Source organism: Anastrepha ludens, chromosome 6 (genome assembly GCF_028408465.1).
Source record: "Anastrepha ludens isolate Willacy chromosome 6, idAnaLude1.1, whole genome shotgun sequence".
Lineage (NCBI taxonomy): Eukaryota > Metazoa > Arthropoda > Insecta > Diptera > Tephritidae > Anastrepha > Anastrepha ludens.
This window is the reverse complement of record NC_071502.1, coordinates 14,215,567-14,236,993: the sequence shown is the minus strand read 5'-3', so window position 1 is coordinate 14,236,993 and position 21,427 is coordinate 14,215,567. Positions and strand designations below refer to the sequence as shown.

Here is a 21,427-nt window from a genome sequence, read left to right as displayed (position 1 = left end):
GCTGGTATAATCGTGGCTCTATAGTCCGTATATCCCCCTAGATATGCGTCTTTTAGCATTTCTGTGCTCAATATCTCGCAGTAGCTTAGATGCCAGAGATCGGAGCGGAGAATAGAACATTGCGCTGATTTACAAATAATTTTTTTAATTTAATTTAATTTTTTGTTTATCAAAGGACCGCACCATATAATTCATATACTAAATCCATCGTTTAGTTCGAAAGTCTAAATAAATTTTCCGGATTGCTAATGGGATTTACAGCATTTTCATTAAGAAAATGCACTCATAAGTTTGTCTTTGCGTTATTACTGATGGTGTTTGGCCAGAATATTCTGCAGATAATGCGGTGGTATTTGTTGATGAAGGATTGTAGCCTCTGTGTGATGGTGTTGGAGACCAGCCATGTTTCGCTTCCGTACTGCATGCATTCGCCCGAATGTCGCCCTTGCTTTTTTTAGCCTGCAGTTGACATTTTCATCTGATGATGCAGCCGAGGTAGCAGAAGCTTTCGACGAACTCCACCGGGCATCCGTCAACCAATATCTGCCTTGCGTTATTGTGGTTAACTCTCATGACCTTGGTCTTGGCGATGTTGACCTCCAGTCCTACAATGCGTGCCAGCACGACTAGTTTGTTCCCCTTCGCTTGCATGTCAGAAAGTTTGTGAGAGGCGAGGCAGATGTCTTCGGCGAAGTCCAGGTCCTCAAGATGTCTAGTGAAACTCCATACTATGCCTTCTTTGTGCAGGGTCAGTTGGCTCATGACGTCATCAAGGACTATGGCGAAGATAAGGTGCGACAGGGGACAACTTTGCCTTACGCCTTGGTAGTGAATGGATCGCTGATATCGCCCTTAAGAAGCACTGCCAGTTCGGAATTCTCATAGAGGGCTTTGATGAGGCGGATTATATTGGCGGGAACACCATTTCTGCTCAGTGCCAGCCAATATTGCGTCTCATTTGATAGTGTCGAATGCCTTTCTAAAGTCTACGAACAGCATGTCGAGCGGGGAGCGCCACTCAACTGATTGTTCTACTATAATCCGAAGTGTGTTGGCTTAGTCAACATAGCTTCGGTGAGGGCGTAAACCAGCCTGCTCGTCTCGTAAGAAGCATTCGATATATTTTAGCCTGCTTTGTATGATCACGGCTACAATTTTGTAGATGGTGTTAAGTAGGGTTATTCCTCGCCAATTGCCGCAGTCACTCAGGTTTACTTTCTTGGGCACTTTCACTATGGTGCCTTTTGTTCAGGACGGAGGCAGCTTTTCATTGCTCCAGACGGCGGTGATGTGGTGATAAAGAATTTTCGCTGATATTTACGGGTCGGCAGTCATTAAATCAGGATGTATTGTATGCCATCTTCGCCCTCAGCATTGTTCAGCTTCAGCTTCTTGATTACATCCTTAATCTCCGCTAGGCTGAGGCATGATCTTGTTATTTTATTGCTGGTTGTTGTTGTGCTGCCCACTTCAAAGCTAGGTATTCTGCGAAGAGGAATGTTGGTAGTAGCTTCAAAGTGTTCCTTCCACCTGCGGATCTGGTCATCATTGGACGTCAGCAAAGCACAATTCAGATCTCTGATCGGCTGGTTGCTATTACTCTGTTGGTTGGTTAGGCGGCCAAATGTGCGTAGAGCTGTTTCATGTTGTTTACTATTGCTGCCGTTTCGGCATCGCTAGCAAGGTCTTCAAGAACTTTCTCTTATCGTTACTTGCTTCGCCAGGGAGCCATCGCTGATAAGTTGCCTTTTAAGTTCGTTTCAGCGCCGAATGATGCCCCTATTCTTTGTTTACGGATGCTTTAATGCTTCAAACGCGCATGGAAACAAAGGCCTACTGCCGGTATGCTATGCAAAAACCAGCTTGGATGTCGCAGTTACTATATGAATAGTAGATCAAAAATTTTTCCTACAATTCGTGAAGACTCATAACGCGCTCTCGAGCTTTCGATAAGGTAAGCGGACGATCAGCAACTTGGTGAGCGAATTATGTCAGCTGTAGCCTATTAAGTTCCAATTCTGTAGTCATTACAACTGAAATAATTTGTATCTGTTTTAACTTAAAATTTTCCTACTTGTTTGTGGGTTTTTTTTTTGTTTTTTTTGTTACATGTAAATATATACATATATGAGTAATATATTAATAACGTAAGTCAGATGTTATTATTTTTGTGGCAAAGATATTTCATTATACTTTGTGTGTGTTGGTGTTGACACATCTTTTGTTGCTAGAGGCGATTATGTTCACGCAATATTTCTATGCAATATGAAGCTATGATTGTTTATATGTAAATATTACATTGAAGAGCACAATAGTCAAAGTTCACCTGAAGACCTAAATTAATTGCCAAACTACCAAATGTGAGCTGATCCGGTAATAACAAATGTTGCTGCTGGAAAAAATAATGTTAAGTATATGATTAAAAAGTAATAATGGCGAGTATGGGCCAGTTTGGGCAATACAAAGAAAGCCATACCTTAAAAACATATACATACATACAGAAAGACACATGCAACAACAAATAGGAGTAGAAAATAATTGGAAAATTATTTCAAATGAAAACTTAATTTAATTCACTTGTTTTAAGCCTGTTTATATGTATGAATGCATGTAATTATGTTCGCGTATGTGTGCATGTGTGTATTTATGTATGTATGTATGTGCGTATGTATGTAACTCATATGCGTATATATAGTAGCTTCACCTCAAGGTTAACCTTTATTAGGCAAATTTGATGACAGCAAAACAGTAAACAATTGAGCCATCTGCTGCGTTGTCAGCGGCAGCGCTACCAAGCAGCGAACAACAGCACCGCCAGTTAACAGCGAGTAACAGCCGCTTCAACAGTGAATGCAAAATTGTTGTGGGACATAACATTAATGTGAGCACAGCTACTGCGCGCAGCAAACAAGCAACGCTGATGGTAAGCATTGCACATCGCAGCAATCACGTGCGCATTAACAGCGTCTGACGCATACATAGTAGGCATGTGTGTATGGAAGTGTGTGTAAGCAAGTCGTTGCAAAATGAAAATATAATGATACAAAACCATAAAACAACAACAACGAAAGCAATCGAGAAACAATTGTCTCTTCATTATTTCGCGAGTATTCACTCAACCATATTTGCACAGACAGGTCTTCAATTTTTATGCGACGCTGCTCCTGTTTCTTCTGCTTTGTATTTGGCTTAAATTGTGTGGCGTTGTGATTGATGTTGTTGTTATTGTATTGTTGCTGCGTTGATGCGAGTCTGCATTTGCTGAATTGAAAATTTTGCTCAACATTTGAAATTGAAGTACCACCAATGTAGAGACCAAGCCGAGCAGCGATGGCAGCTGCTACATTACAACAACTAACAAATTAAGCTCGGAAAAAGAGCAGAGAAAACAAAAAAAAAAAAAACGGAGAATTGCAGTCACTAATAATAGCCGCCACTGTCGCTACCTCTGCCACTTTTGCGGCTGTTTTATACTGCATACAAACATACATGCATAAGTATGCATGAGTGTAGATTTGTATGGTTTTTGGACGCGGTGCGCATGCGCGCAACATATAAAAACATCACAGCCCCACTGTTCGGTTATCAGTTCAATTTAGTCGCTGTACACATTGCAACGCCGGTTACAAGTTACTGGATTTTACCACAAAAACGCTTTTGAAGCTTATCTCACAGCCCCAATATGACCGCCCTCAAAGTTTTAGTAAGTGCAATTATTTTTCTAGTTTTTCCTTTACATCGCATGGACTGCTGCTATTCCACTTGTGTGAGCGTGGCTCGTTGGCGTATGTGTGTATGTGCATAGTAAAGTGGCCTGTGGCAAGGAAATCAAGGAGTCATAAATTTTAAATAGCCAACGGGCAAATAGTGAATATTTGTTGTGCAATTGGAATTGAAGGAAATTGAAAGTGGATACGGTTTATAAGTGATTTGAAAAGGCCAAAAACAAGTTGTGTGCTAAATGTGTATTTGTATGCGAACATGAAGTGTCTAGACACTAATTACTCAAGTGAATGTGGCCCAATTCAGAAGTGCAAAAATGGGTTAAAGACTGGTTGTTAAATCACTTTAAAATACTGGATTTTCGTTTACTTAAAAGGAATGGATAGAAATAAGCTGTATCAGGGGAATAGAGCTGCGTGATTCGATTGAAAAATAATAATTATTATAATAATTGGCGCGAACGCTTCTGTTGCTTCTGTTATGTGTTTGCACGAGCTCCTCCTCCTATAGGGTGTTAATTTGATATTCAAAGAAAAATGCTATTTTTTTAAATAAATGATCGGATGATTATTTCATTATAAAGAGGAAGGTATGCCGTTACTAGTGGGAAATAACATCAGGCAAATGGCCACCACGACCCCGCTTACAGGACAATATCCTTTTCATGAATTTTTCCATAACCGAATTGCAAAGTGGCTGTCCTATGTCCTCGATAGCCTCATGAATTCCACCTTTGAGTTCTTGAATCGACCCTAGGCTGTTCGCGTAGACCTTCTCTTTCATGTGACCCCAAAGAAAAAAGTCACAAGGTGTTAAATCACAAGATCTCGGTGGCCAATTGTGATCACCTCTTCGAGAGATAACACGGTCCGGAAACTTTTCCCGTAAAAGATCAATGGTTTCGTAGCTTGTGTGGCACGTAGCGCCGTCTTGTTGAAAATGAACGTTGTCCAGATCAATACCATCCAATTCCGGCCCTAAAAAATCGTTAACCATCTCTCGATAGCGCAACCAATTCCAAAATAACACCTGCAGAACCGTGTTGATGTTGTTCCACAAATGGAGGGGCCTACAGTTTTAAGACGACTCTGATCGTCAAATGGTTTTTATTAGGAGCTTTTTCAAGGCAGCAATGCACTCGGAGGTTTGTCATTGCCTGCCGAGAGGCGACCGCTTTTTCTAGAGTTTCATGGCTAGAACCGAAAATGTAAATGTAATGGTTGATGCAGTGGTGCCAATTTTTTTTTTCAAAGGCTATAAATTTCCAAATGAACTCTGTGTTTTCGACCAAAAAATTGTATGTAACAAAAAGAAAGAAATTTTAAAATTTTTTTGTAATATATTTAATTTTAGTTTTTAAATAATTTTTTTAAATTTAATTTTAATTTTTAAATAATAGTAAATAATATTTAAAAATTGATTTGCAAGGAAATAACATAAATAGTTTCAATTATACCTAACTAATAGGACTATGAATAAGTTCGTGCGGTTTTTTTTCGAAATTTGAAACTTTATTGACGTAAAATGGTTACAAATTTAATATTCAAAATATTGTCCATCGCTTACTACTACTTTTTCCCATCTTTCTGGCAATTCACGGATTCCCTTTGTGAAAAATTCGGTCGGTTTTGTCGCAATCCACGAATCGATCCATTTTTTGACTTCATCGTAATTACGGAAGTGCTGGTCAGCCAGGCCATGTTGCATCGATCGGAAGAGATAGTAATCGGATGGCGCAAGGTCTGGACTATACGGCGGGTGGGGTAGGACATCCCATTTGAGCGTTTCTAAGTATGTTTTGACCACTTGTGCAACATGTGGCCGAGCATTGTCATGTTGCAAAATAACTTTGTCGTGTCTATCGGCGTATTGCGGCCGTTTTTCTCGCAGTGCTCGGCTCAAACGCATCAATTGTCGTCGGTAGACATCCCCCGTAATCGTTTCATTCGGTTTCAGTAGCTCATAATACACAACACCCAGCTGGTCCCACCAGATACACAGCATAACCTTCAGGCCATGAATATTCTGCGCCGACGTCGATGTTGAAGCATGGCCAGGGTATCCATACGTTGCCCGACGTTTTGGATTGTCGTAATGGACCCACTTTTCATCGCCAGTCACAATTCGATGCAAAAAACCCTTTCTTTTGTGCCGTTGAAGCAGTTGTTCGCATGCCATAAAACGGCGTTCAACGTCTCTTGGCTTCAATTCATACGGCACCCAATGGCCTACCTTTCGGATCATTCCCATGGCTTTTAAACGTTTGGAAATGGTTGATTGATCAACTCCCAAAGTTTTTGCAACCTCTTCTTGCGTTTGAGCCGGATCTTGATCGAGCAATTCCTCCAATTCGGTATCCATGAACTTTGGCGGCGCACCCTCGCGTTCTTCGTCTTCCAAGCCAAAATCACCACTTTTAAAGCGTGCAAACCACTTCTGGCACGTTCGCTCAGATAGAGCATGCTCACCATAAACTTCCACCAAGATACGATGACTTTCGGCTGCTTTTTTCTTCATATTAAAATAATGAAGAAGAATTCCCCGCAAAAACACATTATTTGGCACGAAATTCGACATTTTCAAGTGTGGTAAAAATATTGTTGTTTACGCTTCAAATAAAAAACTTATACTGACGTTTGTGCCTTACGACAGTAGCTCTCCAATGAATGTTTGGAAATGTGGATCGATGGAATAATAATCAAGTTACGCCATCTGTTGTAAAACCGCACGAACTTATAAATAGACCTATTAAATAAAAAATAGTTCTTGTAAACTGGAAGATTTAAATTTTATCACATTTTGTTGTAATGAAATCCGGTTTTGTTATATTTCGCAGATTGCTTTTTAATTTTTTTATACATTCTGTCAAAAAAGTACCGGGAATATTCAATAAAACGCAAAATAATTGTTTAATCTTTAAAAATTTATTTTGTCGCCTTCAAAATAGGCTCCACTCGAAGCAATACACAAATGCCAACGAATAGTCCAGTCATCAAAGCACCTTTTAAATGCGTTTGAAGAGATCTTCTTCAGCTCCTTCAACGAATTCTTCTTAATGGCTTCTATCGACTCAAAGCGGCGTCCGCGGAGTGGCAATTTAAGATTTAGGGGCTAAATCCGTTGAGTACGTTGGTTGTTCGATGATATTTGTCGGGTTTTTGGTTAAAAAAGTGTTCACAATAAGAGCCTTGTGAGACGGTGCGTTACCCTGGTGCAAGATCCATGAGTTTTCTTTCCACAAATTTGGCCGTTTCCTATACACATTCTAACTCGAAAGTCTCATAACTTGCAATTAATATTCTTTATTTACCGTAAAACCATTTGGTATGAATTTCGAATGCACAACTCCGTGATAATCAAAGAAAACGAGTAGCAGAACTTTCACTTTTGACCGACTTTGACGTGGTTTTTGGATTTCAGCTCATGTGGATAACGCCATTCAGCCGCCTGTTAACTGGTTTGCATGTCAAACTCATATACCCACGTGTCAGCACCTGTTGTGATGCACTGGATAAACATTGGGTCCGAATTCACTTGTTTGAGCATATCTTCAGTCCCCTTCTTCCGATGATTTTTTTGAAAGAAATTCAACTCTTTTGGCACAAGTCGAGCAGCCGCGCGTCTCATGCCCACTTGATGGTGTAAAATGTTGCGAATTGATTCTTGAGACACGCTAAAGTCACAAGCTACCTTCCTCAAACTTAAATGATGGTTCGATGGTTTTCCAGCAGCATTTCCTTGACTTTGTCGACGTATTCATCTCTTGAAGTCGTTCTGGAAAAAATTTAACATTTCGTAACAGCCTCTGACTATACACCAGTTGTGCTTGGCATTCGGTCTGCATGAGCTGTGGCGCAATCTAAATACCATGCGGAAGCAACTTCAAATCTTTGAGCGAAAATTATTACAGAGGCCGCCAGGAAAATGCTAATTACATGGCGATGTTGATAATTTCTACACGGAAGTATCTCTCGCAACTTAGATGCCAGACATTATGCAAAGTTAGCAGAACGTTTTGGCCCACCTACAACGTCAAACAAACGTCAATACCGACAAATATGAAACGAAGGGATGCCTGCAGACTCACAGCAGTGATAACTGGTTTATCAAGAAACAAGCAGCCAAAATGGGCATCCCTCACAACACACACTGTCACAGTTGCAAAAACCAAGAGAAAAAGGAAATGATTTTCCATTTCCTTTGTGAATGTCCTGCTTTATGGAAGGAGAATATTAACCCTTGGCAAAGCACCGCTAGAGAGTTTCAAACAACTGTCAGGCTTGGACCTCAAGCACCTAATAAGGTTCTTAATATAGTCATGTATACACAGATGGCTCAAAGCTCCAGGGCAGGGTGGGCAGAGTTGTATATTCCGAACCTCTGGAGAGCTCCCACAGTTTTCGGCTTCCCTAACTAAAGACTCTTTCTACTGTAGTGTCTTTCAGGCTGAACTGATGGCAATAATGAAAGCCATAACACTGGTACAGTGTGATGCAATACTTGGAGATGATATCAACATTTTCATTGATCGTCAGGCGGCAATAAAATCCCTCACAAAACAGTCGACAACCTCCAAGGTAGCCACGAAATGTCGCACATCTCTTAACGAGATGGCTGCGTCATTTCACCTAAAGATAACATGGGTTCCTGCCCATTGTAACATTGAAGGTAACTGCAGAGTCGATGAACTAGCAAAATTCGGCACTAAATTGACCGATGAGCACTTAGACATGTAGGCATTGCCTTTCAAACATGTAAGCTGCTTTTCTTTGAGGAAATTGTAAGAGCAGCGAATGAAAGATGGCGTAATGAAACCACTTGCGAAATTGCTCGACAACTGTGGCCGACTCTCAATCCTAAACGCACGGAATCTCTGCCAAACCAAAAGAGATATAGTCTTAGCACACTGATTTCAGTTATAACAGGGCATTGCCGAATCGGCAGGCACGCCCAGAGAATGGATATGCAAACACATGACTTCTGCAGGTGCTGTATCTCTTTGTCAAACTCTTTCCAGACGTAGATTTATCGTTCTTTAATGAACTGGAAGATCTTTTTTTCCTTGCTCACTCCACTTGGGAGCATAGGGTAGGTGATTAGCCTGCCGCTACCAGGAAGATCTTAGTTCTGTTGAAATCAGGGATCTTTTAAAAATCTACACACTGGTTTTAGGAGAGATAAAGATAAGTTCCCCCTGCGGCATCACATTGGACTAAGAGCCTGAATATGACCCACAGTCGACAACCGCTTCAACCCAACCTAGCCGAATATAGTCAAAAAATAGTGTGGACATGCCGGTTGAATGCTGGACAACCACTTAACCAACCAGCCAACCAAAATGCTCTTAAGCTATCGCTTTGTGGTCTATTAGACAGCCTCGATCAGATAATTTCCGATTTCGTGTTGAGCCATTATTCATTCACGAAATAGGTTAAAACCAATTTTTCTTCAAATAATGCAAAATAAATTCATTTTGTAACTTTGAAAAAAAAATCTTGGTATGGGATTAAGTTTCCGTACTTTCTTAGCCAAAGTTACGAATTATTTAAAAAATTACATACAACTTTGAGACATTCATTGAACCACTTTGCGATGCTCTCGTAAGAAGTGAACCGCTCTTCAATAAAGGCTGACTGCATTGATCGGAATAAATGGTAATCTGGTAATCCGAAGGTGCAATGTCTGGCGAATACGGCGGGTGGGACAAGATTCCCCAATTCAGTTCCTCTAAATATTTCTGGACTGATTTAGCAACGTGTGGCCTGGAGTTGTCATGCAGCAAAATCAGTTTTTCATGTCCACCGTCCCATTCGGGCCGCTTTTCTTTGAGAGCTCGATTCAAACGCATTAGCGTTGGGTGTTTGGCCGAGTTCCTCCTTCTATTTGTGGTGTGCGTCTTGATGTTTTTCCACAAATGGAGGGACCTACAGTTTCAAACCGACTCCGAACGGCAGATATTTTTTATGAAGAGCTTTTTCATGGCAGAAATACTCTCGCAGGTTTGCCATTGCCTGCCGAGGGGCAACCGCTATTAGAAACAACTATTTCTTCATTTTTGGTATTTCCCTGAGACTCGAACCTACGTTCTCTCTGAATTCCGAATAGTTATCACGCACAAGCCCATTCAGCTACGCCGGTCGGTACTCTTTTTAAAAGGGCCTGTAAATTTTCGACGCTTAGAGTTATCATAATAGATCCCATTTTCATCGCCAGTGACGATGCGATACAGAAAACCTTTTCTTTTCTGCCGTTCAAGAAGCATCTCACACGTCAACAAACGTCTCTCGATATCCTTCTCCTTCATTTGATGTGGCGCCCAGTTACCTGCTTTCGAGACCATTCCTATCGCGTGCAAACGTTTGTCGACGATTGATGTGTCAATATCCAACTCTTTAGACATATCATCAAGGGTTTGACATGCGTCTTTGCATTTTTTCGGCGCGCCTTCGTGATCTTTATCACTCACGTCGAAATTGCCACTTTGAAGGCGTCGAAACCACACTTTTCAAGTTGCATTTGATGGAGCGTGATTACCGTAAATATTGATCAATATACGATACGTTTCAGCAGCACTTTTCTTTAAAAGATAATAAGGAAGCTTGACTTTCCGCAATTGCTGTTTTTTCGCAGCGAACGTAGACATTTTTGACGTCAGTTAAAAGAGGTTCTTTACGCTTCAAACGGATGTCAACCAGTGCGATCGAGACCTCACATACACACCTTCAAATCACCAGTATTTTACTAGAGTCAGCACCAAAAGCACGAACCAGCAGCAGCGACACCTCTTTTACGAGCGCGGAACCTATTCCCTTACCCAATATATTAAACCAAAAATGGAAAGTTTTAGTGTCTTGAAATATGCAGAGAGTGATACTTTTTGCGCCATCTCGCCCCTTCTATTATCAATACAAATCTACGCATATAAAAATAGTTAATAATAATTACTTTGGCCTTAATACTATTTCCTTTATTCATAATTTCAGGTGATCTTCAGTGCGCTCTTCGCGTTAGCCTATTCTGCCCCACATCCCGGCTTCTTTGGTGGCAAACAGTGAGTACTTGCAGCGGCAATAACACATACATATATACTCGTATATTTATAAAGCAACTATTTGTATTCAGTGCAGCTTTTTAAAAATTACATTTATTGTGTTTTAATTACCTAAAGTTGTGACTTACAATTTTTATTTGATTTATCGAACTGGTCAACAGCCTGAAACTACACCACCGCGCAATGTCAACTAATCGCGTTGAATGCAATCGATTGATTTTCATTTATTTATTTTTTTCCTATTATTTTTACGTATATTTTTATGTATGTAATGTCACATACAATACATAAAAGTAAAAAGTATTATATGCCTGCATGCACAGGAATTTCTTGGACTCACTTTATTATAGCAGTTGTTAGCCGTTGCCGCTGCTGCAAAAAATAATTATAATGACCTGTGATAAGCATAAATTATAGAAGATAGCGTTCATTGGTATTCTGCCAAATGATTTAACTACAATCGCATGCTCGCACATACATACAAATGCAATAGAAAGAAACGCCGTCAGTCAGGTAGTCGTCAATCGTTGAACAGGCCAGGCAACATCTAATGTTGCGCATGCGTAGCTCCCGGTCTTGCGTAAATTGTCAACTTTATTGCGGTGATACAATAATGTGGCAATCACACAATTGTTGTTATTGTGAATGCGGCAATAGACAAACTAGCGGCGGAATAATTGAATAGTTTTCACTTTTAATTTGGTTCCAATTTGATTGAGTGAAATGAAAATATGTTTCTATTAGTTGGCCGCAATTTCTTTTATTACTTAGAGGGGAGTAGATGGCAAACTTCCTACTATCCCAATCGAATATACAGAACACGACCAACGGTAGCGTATCAACACTTTGGCCAGTTTTTATTCCTTTTTTTTAATGATTCTACTTTTTTTTAATAAAAATATATAAGTTAAGAAAATCCATAAACTACCAGTTTGAAGATGGAATCGGGAGTCAGAGCAGGGGTTTTCTCTAAATCAGCCAACTTATCTATCTCCTTTAAACTGCCGAATACTGCTAGTGTTTTTTCAAACAGAAGTCTTTGCGACCCTGCAGGCATGCAAAATACTTAGGAAACGCGGGAGCGAGGGAGATATTAATATTTTCTCCGATAGTCAAGCCGCGATCAAGGCTCTGACGACGCCATGGTGTAGAACGAAACTAGTAAACTTCTGTAAGGAGGAGATCAAATCTCTTGAGTGTGCAGGTAACATTTCTCTAATATGGATTCCATGACATAGGAACATAGAGGGAAATGAAATTGCTGAAGAGCTTGTCAGGAAGCGGACTGAATTGGCCTCAGAGACCTCCTACCCGGTCAACGGGATCCCTCTTACTGTTGTTAAAGGGGAATTGCACAACTTTTTTTCTCAGGAAAGCGCAGAAAAGATGGAGTTCCATTTCTTCATGTGCTATTCCGAAAAACCTTTGGCCCCAGTACAATATACGGAGGACTCATAAAATCCTTTGGACTCCTCGTCATTCAATTTACAAATTCGTAGCTGTATTTACCACTCATTGGATTATCGACACACACGCGAAAAAGCTAGAGTTACCCATTGCAGAAGCTGTGAGGACCTTTCAGAGAAGAAGACTGTTGAGCACTTTCTCTGTAAATGTCCGGGTTTGACAGTTAGACGATTAAGGTCACTGGGTGCTATTCGACAGCTTGGGGCAGTACGCCAACCTAAATCCCATTAATTTGCTCCACTACATCAACAGCTCTGACTGTAGTTTTAAGAGCTCACTGCTCCACCAAAGAGTGTGAGATTTTTTGCTGAATTTTATGGGGCAGGACGTTTTGTAGGCCCTACTAAATGCCTTCTGCAGTGTTGGGACCCCTTTTCGGTGCGAGTGATTTGGTGGATGGGAAACTCTCCTATCCTTTTATTTACTATGTTTCTGAACCTCTTCCAGTTGGTTCTTAGTGGATTTCTATACGGTAAGGGCGGATCAACATTAATATCCAGATCCAGCTGTGATCCGAAAAAGACCTTTTATTAGAGACCCTCCAATTGTCTAACCATACTGAGCTATTTTTAGACAATAGAGTAACATCGATCACTTCCTCCCATCCCCGGAGGTACTCCGTACTAGGAAAGGTGAAAGTGGGAGTATTACCCTTGTCACATACCGACAAGTTAGTATCAATTTTGAAATCGTAAAGAGACCCAAATCGGTCGTTTGTTTCACAGCTTCCCCATAAGACGCATCTCCCTCACATTGGCATCGCATCCGAGTAGCAGGGTTTTGTTTGTATTTTCATGCACAAGCCTGCGGGTCTCCTCAGGCGGTGCTGGTCTATCATGTGCTATTGAAGCGAGTATTATTCTGATTCCGTCAGTGGCTTCCACCTCAACAGCCGTCACATCCTGTGCACTATATAATGGGATTAAAAATGTATTTAATTGGGACTACCTTGAATCCGTTTATAGTAGAGATTGTAGCTTTTCCCAGTGAACTCCTTCAGCTCGGTGCTCCACACCCAGGGTCCCTGAATTAAAGCGATGTGCACGCCCTCCGCCGCCAGGAAAACGGTTGGGTTGTCCTTGGCAGTCTGTGAGTGCTGCAGATAAATTTGAACAGCCTTTAAAGTCATGTTTATTGGTTACCTTTTTCGGACTCGGTGTCATCTAGCTACATGCCAGTCTGCAGTCTGTTGGCACCATCGACCTCATCTTGCTCCTCTTCCGGATCAGCAGAACGGAATATTTTGAGCCCTGTCCACCGAATGCCGAACCGAAGTTTGTTTTCCACACTCTCCTATGGTCCCTGATTCTCTTCTGTAATTAGAAGGAGGATCGACATGCTCTGCTTGTGCGGATCCTCCGCTGTGATGATCGACCAGTCGGTCATCGGCACTGAGCGGTTATGAGCCTGAAGGTAGAGAATCACTTGATTGACCTCAAACTCCATATTTGGTATCGAGATGCAAGCGCTCCCAGCTGTTCTGGATTTTACCAATAACTTTTGTTAGGAAGTGCAGCGAGAATTAGTCATCGCATTTGATGACACGGTAACCGCAAACTACCGCCACCGAGTCGAAACCTGGTATTTGACCCTCCAGGATCGCCATGTCATGGTCAACGACTATGCGAGATAACCGTACCGCAATCTCTGAACACTTGTCAAGCACTGGTTTTCGGCGATTGGATGTTTCATCTACCAATGCTATTTGAAGATGGTTCTATGCCACCTCACTAAATCACTTGGTAGGTTTGGAGGCAACTGCACCCTGGTCCGAGATCTTGTGCTTCTTCGTTACTTTCCCAGTTTCGTCGTGCGAGCGATTCCATTTTTTGGCATCTGTCTTGTTGGCGGCTTGGAATGCCAAATATTCGTCAACCACTTTTTGACATCTTGCCTCGATGGTCTCATCTTTGGGATGAACATTACCTTCGGTCTCTTTTTTTCGAATCCTGTCAGGGATAGCAAGAGACCTCTGGTAGAGTTTATACCTCGAAGGAGCTTTGTTTCCACGCTTTTGCACAATGGCTTTAGCAGATGTTGTTGGTTGATTTATAGTTGTTGGCGTGCTATGGCTCACAGCTTTGCCCTCAAGAGTTTCTTGGCTAGAGGGCAAGGGTGACTCAGTCATCCTCAGTTCGTTCTTGCTCGTGCGTCTTGTCCCTTTGGTCGGACTGTTTGTTTAGTACGCTGTTTTTTTTATCTGTATGTTTGCTTGCTCTGTGGTTTTGTCCATTTGTCCGTTTGTATATCAGTCCGTGCTGTCAATACAACCGAATGCTTTCCTGTCGTTTTGCCCGTTTGTTTTATAGCTTTTTTTCCGTCATCCGAATTTTGGTTTTATGCATGTTATCTGGTTCGTATGCTCACCTGTCCTGCCAAGGGAACTAAGCATGTCGGCATGCGTGGTGACCAAAGAGGTTTAAGGGAAATAACCGATCGACCATGGCAGCGCCCCATACCACGGCAAGGCCACCGTTACAAACTGAGGCGGCCTGATATCAGTAGGACTCCATTAGAAGACAGTCTTATTTAGTCCCCCGGCTGCCAAACCACCCACCCAATAGGCACGGGTCGCATCACACCTTGGGTTGCGGGAGCTTTTTGAACGAAGTTTACTTCTTCGACCTGTGTGGTTCGCGGGCGATATTTACTCTCCTAACCCCATATCTGGCGACGCGCCCTCTAGGGATTACAGGCTCCCTCGTGTGGATTTTGATATACAATTTCTGACCACATTATATAGATGCAGATATAATAGCATCTTTTTACTTTCACAATTTTTCGAAGTTTCATATCTATAAAGGTAACGCAGTTATTTGCAGTCTGAAAGTGAAGTAAGTGGAATTGAGAAAAAAAAGTTACATTTGAGTAATATTTTAGACGCAAAGTGCGGAATAAAATGAGGTCGGGTTAATGACGAATGTAAATTTTCGCCACCAAAGTCGTTTGTTTTATTTTTCACTTGGACGTTTGTGTTTATTGAGCCAATACTGGGGTGACCTCATAATTTTTCGCTCACCTTTGTATACTACGATTTGAAATTCGGTGCTCTCATTGTGACTATCTTTCCTTCATTTTCTACACACAATGTAAAAAAAAAACTCTTCACCTATGCAACTTGGGGTTAAAATGACCACATAGGACAACGTTTGTAACAAATGACGCATTTAATTAAATACAAAATAAATACCAAGTTTTTGCTATTGCGCTTCACTATGTAAATCAATAATTTTCAAGTTATGGAATTGAGGCTTCGCGGTCGTATTAAATTTGGAAATGGGTGTCGTACTATTTGGACTTAATTTCCATTGAAATAGTAGTGATACAAAACATGCAAGGGAGGATAAATAAGAAGCGGAGGAAGGAGCAAAAGATTTATTAATTTTATATATAAGTGCAGTATAAAATTAGTATGACAACTTGTTGTGGTGACTGAGAGTAAAGGCAACGTAAAAAGAAAGGTAAAAAAGCTTTGGTGGCTGAGTGTAGCTAAAAATCATACTTTATTTGTTGGCGTTTAGGTAAGGTCGTAAAATACACGTAGCAGCGAATACTAACGTCTATTCCGGCCACACGGAGCGTACTTTGAAAACAGAAATGGAAATGACAAGGCTTCTTTCAGAGAATTTCAATGAAATCCTACCAAGTCACTAAAACGAGACCTTTGCAAAGAACTCGCCTGCACCGGAAAATTTTGACCTAAAGAATCATGCCAACAAGGATGGCCTTTGGAGACAACTTTCTGTAGGACATAGTAGCATCTTGAAGCAGACCTGCCCATCCTTCTCTGTTATTCGCACTGACCTCTCCATCCGCAAACTATGCTTTGAGGGTTGTGCTAGGGCTATCTTTCCGAGCAGGCAAGATTGGAAAGAAGGGAGAGTCGGAACGGATATAGATACCTCTGTTTTCACTGACAGATCCAAAATGGAGTATGGAGTGGGAGCGGGGGCTTACTCTAAATCAGCCAGCATTTCGGTCTCCTTTAAACTGCCAGAACCAAACACCGTGTTTCAAGCAGAGGTCTTCACGATCCTGCAAGCATGCAAAATGCTTCGGGATCGCTGTTTAGAGGGAGATATTAATATTTTTTCCGATAGTCCAGCTGCGATCAAGGCCCTGTCGTCGCCGTATTGCAGCTCTCTTCTGGTGAACTCCTGTAAGGAGGAACTCAAACGTCTCGAATGTGCAGGAAACATTTCCCTTATCTGGGTTCCTGGGCACAGGAATATAGAGGGAAATGAAATTGCCGATGAGCTTGCCAGAAAGAGGTCGGCAGAACTGGTTCCAGCTGTCCCCTTCTCAGACATCGGTGTCCCCTTGGCCGTCGTTAAAGGGAAGCTACATAATTTCTTTCTAGAAAAAGCGCAAGATAGATGGAGGTTTGTCTCATCGTGTGCTATTTTGAAAACACTATGACCTCAATACGATGTAAACAGAACGCTTAAGGTGATGGGAATCCCCCGCCATTCAATTTCCAAACTCATTGCGGTGTTCACTGGTGCCTGGGTGATCGGTACTCATGCGGAGAAGCTTGGAATTCCGTACAACCCCTATTGCAGAAGCTGTCGAACACTTTCTCTGCAAATGCCCGGCTCTGGCGACTAGACGCTTGAGATTCCTTAGCGTGCCCTTTGGGGATGACTTGAAGAAATTCTTCAGCCTAGATCCCTTTTCTCTCCTCCAATACATCAACAGCACTGGATGGCTGTAGACGGTCTTTTCTCTTAATCTTTTCACAGGTGGTGGGTGGTCCACACTATGGCTCAAAATGGCACGTAAGTGCTACTTAAAGTGTACCTGGGGTACTCTTGCCATCTTACCTACCTACCTACCTAGGGTGCAAAAATGTGTCTTGTCTTAAATATAATATATGAACATTCAAAGTTGGACATTGCTTTGAGTATTTTCATATTGGCTCGTTATACATGGGCTGAAAAGTCCCGAGCCTAAAATTTAGCTTTATTCATCGAAGAAACCCGTAGTGTTTTAAAAGTATTTTTGAAGAATGTTATCCGTGATGCAGTTACCTATACCGAACTATTTTTTCAATACCACTTTTGTAGAACGATTTTTCTTTTGCCTCAAAATTAGTTTCAGCCTCAGTTTCAGTGATAACGTCTGCATTCGAGCGATATTTCTTACCGGCGAGCATTTTTTTGTAGGTCTGTGAACAGTCAGTAGTCGCTGGGAACCAAATCTGGCGAATGCGGTGGATGTGCAAGTCATTCGGAGTACAATTGATGTACAATAGGTTTGCCCGACATCTACCGAAATAGCGGGCTATTCAAAATAACACCTGTTATTGGAAAACCCTTTATATATATATAAGAACTAGCAAACCCGGCCCCCTTCGCTGGGCACACTAAAATAGAATAGATATGGTTTAGAACAGAAAATATATGGTTTTCATATTATTTATTTCTTTATTCTTTATTCAAGCGCTTTGGCATAAACAATATTTTTTGTTTTTCTATTTGTTTTTGAGTAAATATAAAATATAAATTGAAAATCAGGAAAAAAGAAGATTGTTTTTAAATTTCAAATCAACGCATATGAATAACTAAGAAACAATCGTCTTTTTTCCTGATCATCCATGAATTTTTCGTTTCAATTTATATGTTTTATTAAGCATTGGAGCTTTTTTAACCATTATCCATTTATATTTAAAAAAAAAAAACGAAAAAAATTGTTTTTTCCACGAACACATAATTTCATTCGGATTTCACATTAAATTCTCAAATTTGGTAAGAAATTATTCACTGTTCCAAAATCCACTCCAAAAAAATTCACAAACAATTTTTACATGTTGCACTTACGTTTTTTCCTTATGGCATCCAAATCAGAAAGAAATATTGACACATTGTAACTCACACTGTCAATTTGACAGTTCAGTTCCGCCCCAAGCGTTAAAAAAGTAATCGACATTATGGCTGGCTCAAAAGAACGCTGTACCCGTTGCCACTGCTCCGAATTGCAACCAAACTTTACGAAACCCATTTTCAATACTTACTTAACAATGTGCATAAGTTTGGTTTAATTCGGTGCAAAGACACGGCGGGTCCACGTTTTGGCATATATTTCGAGACCCTAGTCATCAATAGGTATGAAAATTACCCCGTATTAAAGCACTTATCAACAGCTTTCATTTGATATCCATATTGTACAAACACATTCTAGGGTCCACGTTTTGGTCTCTATCTCGAGACCCTAGTCACGGAGCGGATGGAAATACTCTGAACTAAAGCATTCACCAACAGCTTCCATTTGATACCCATATTGTACATACACATCCGAAGGTTACCCGGGTCCACGTTTTGACCTATATCTCGAGACCCTATCTACCAATAGGTATCCAAACTATACGGAAGCCATCTTCAATACCTCCTTAACAATGTGTGTAAGTTTGGTTTAATTCGGTGCAAAGGCACGGCGGGTCCACGTTTTGGTCTCTATCTCGGGACCCTAGCCACGGAGCGGCATGAAAAATACTCTGAACTAAAGCATTCACCAACAGCTTCCATTTGATACCCATATTGTACATACACATCCGAAGGTTACCCGGGTCCACGTTTTGACCTATATCTCGAGCCCTATCCACCAATAGGTATCCAAACTATACGGAAACCATCTTCAATACCTTCTTAACATTGTGTGTAAGTTTGGTTTAATTCGGTGTAGACACGGCCGGTTAGCGAATACACACAAAAAGTTGACTTTATTTTATATATAAGATTTTTTTCAGTTTGTGTCCGAAAAATCCAAATATCTTACGGAACCCTATTTTTTCCAAAATAAAATGTGATCCATGTTACTCTTGGATAATGTAGTTTTCGAATGGTGAAAGAATTTTTAAAATCGGTCCAGTAGTTTTTGAGCCTATTCGTTACAAACAAACAAACAAAGTTTTCCTCTTTATAATATTAGTATAGATAAAAAAATATAAATATCTAATTATCCATTATACCTATTCTTAGATAATTATAAGTTTGAATGATTATTTAAACATTTTTGTTGTGTCTTTTTCTCCACTCTCTTCCCTCAACAGAAGCGAACATCACACAATTCACGTCCCCTACCACGTGCACACCATTCACCACCACCACATCAAGAAGGTGCACGTGCCCGTGGTCAAGGAGGTGGAAGTGATCAAGCATGTGCCCATCTATAAGGAAGTTCACGTGCCTGTGATTAAGGAGGTGCATGTGCCAGTGCATGTCCATCACGAGGAAGAGCATCATCACATCGAGGAGGGTCACAAGGGCGGCTGGTATTAGGGGGAGTTGGGCGCTCACCCGCAAAAGCGTTGCCAGCGGCAGTGCTCTAGACACATTTTTTAGATATAGCCAAGCTATGTAAAGGAATACATATGTACAGACAGACATACTCGTATAGCCGCAATATTGTGTTAGTTTTGTAGTTTTTCATTTTCTTTTGTTTATGCTTTTTTTTTGGTTTTGAATTTTTGTATTTTTGTTTTTAGTGTTGTAGTAGCGCACGCGCGTTTGTCCATGTGTACAAATTTCATTTTACCTGACATGAATTTAATTTTAATTATATACTTTTGACGATTTTATTCTGGTCTATTTAATTTTAATTACTTTTATTTTCCCCCTTAGTCTATCTTGCTTTTCTACATACATACTCGTATACATATCTAAATACTACCTACATACATATATAAATAATATATTCTCATAACTGTACTACTCGTACTTACCTCGATCAGTCGCGCGCCACTCTATTTGGTGTTTCATAATTTGTAAATAACTATGTAGCCAGAAGTATGCGAGTACGGCATATATGCAGGCCACTAAAATCGTATGTATGTATGTATGTAAAAGAAAGAAATATGGAAAAAAAGAAACGTAAATAAACGAAAAATCATGTTATTTGTTGAGAGTGAAAATGTAAAAATTTATTTCCTACTTGGCAGTCGTATAGATAAAGGTGATATAATACACACACACACAAACACACATAGCCACATATGCTTGCTGGCTGCCTCAGTAGTACTTGCAAATGTGCGAAAATGTGTCTGTGTTGCTTTAGTTATATTTTTTATGCTTGTGCACAGCCAACATTGTACACCCCATGCCTCGGCAGCAGGAAATACTTGAAAATTTCCAAGCAGCACATTTGCGTTCCATGCGTGGCTCGTCAGCATTGTGTTACTGATTGGACTTTTACTTACTTGCGCGTATTTTTACTGCCACTTTTACCGCTAAACGACAGACGTGATGACGAGTTCAAAAGTAATTGCTGCAATTTTCGCATTACCTGAATGGAGCGAATATGGTGATCTACAAATGACTTCTGGTGGTCTTTGGCAATTATATAACGGACTTTTATAGCGAATAAAAATAACTAAATGACTAAAAGTGTTTTCTGCCACAAGGTGTTTTTTTTTTTGGAATTTTTCTTATTAGTAATAAATAAATACATTTTTTTTAAATACTCATACAAACACAACACTTGATTTTGCCTCCTGGTCATACTCATACATATGTACATACAGGGTCCAGCACTCGAAGTGTAACCAATTAAAAGGGCATCAATTTAGTTTGGAAAATTACTTTTATTCAATTCAAAGTAAAAAATGTCTAACAATAATACAAAATTAAGAATCAATTTACTTTTGCTGGATATGACCACTTTTTGCCTTTACCATGGCCTTGAGACGGTGCAGAAACTAATCGCAAGCTGCCCGAATGTGACTTGCAGGTATTTTGGACCACTCGCGGAGAACGGCTTTTTTCAACGCCTCGAGACTGGTGAATCTTTTAGTTCCGAATTTGCTCTCCAAAATGACCCAAAAAGAATTACCCTCGGATTCGCGTCTGGTGAATTTGAGAGCCATTGTGTGGACGTTATGAATTTCGGAACGTTATTTTTTAGCCATTCTTGGTTCACTCGAGCTATGTGAGACGGTGCCGAATCCTATTGAAACGTCCATGATCTGCTACCGAAATGCTTGTCTGTCCACGACCTCAAAGCAACCTCCAGAATACTTTCGTCGATTTTTCGATAATAAACGGTTTACCATTAACAGATGTTATCTATCGCTATCGAGAAAAGATTACCAATTTTTATGGCCGGAATTGGATGGTATTGATCTGGACAACGTTTCTTTTCAACAAGACGGCGCTACGTGCCACAAAAGCAACGAAACCATTGATCTTTTAT

General features: G+C 40.5%; 1 protein-coding gene across 1 annotated transcript; it reads left to right on the top strand.

The window, feature by feature from the left end:
• The first annotated feature begins 3,594 nt into the window (after window positions 1–3,594).
• LOC128866827 (histidine-rich glycoprotein) lies at window positions 3,595–20,141 on the top strand. Its single transcript, XM_054107827.1, has 3 exons — window positions 3,595–3,703; window positions 10,707–10,774; window positions 19,290–20,141. Exons 1-3 carry the CDS (start codon window positions 3,683–3,685, stop codon window positions 19,516–19,518), a joined length of 318 nt encoding a protein of 105 aa, XP_053963802.1. The 5' UTR covers window positions 3,595–3,682; the 3' UTR covers window positions 19,519–20,141.
• Window positions 20,142–21,427: the final 1,286 nt, after the last annotated feature.

Excerpts from the sequence above, each read along its gene's own strand:
- LOC128866827 (XM_054107827.1), top strand. The coding sequence starts at position 3,683 with ATGACCGCCCTCAAAGTTTTA. Across the intron at positions 3,704-10,706 it reads TGACCGCCCTCAAAGTTTTA|GTGATCTTCAGTGCGCTCTT; the intron begins GTAAGTGCAATT and ends TCATAATTTCAG. Across the intron at positions 10,775-19,289 it reads GGCTTCTTTGGTGGCAAACA|AAGCGAACATCACACAATTC; the intron begins GTGAGTACTTGC and ends TTCCCTCAACAG.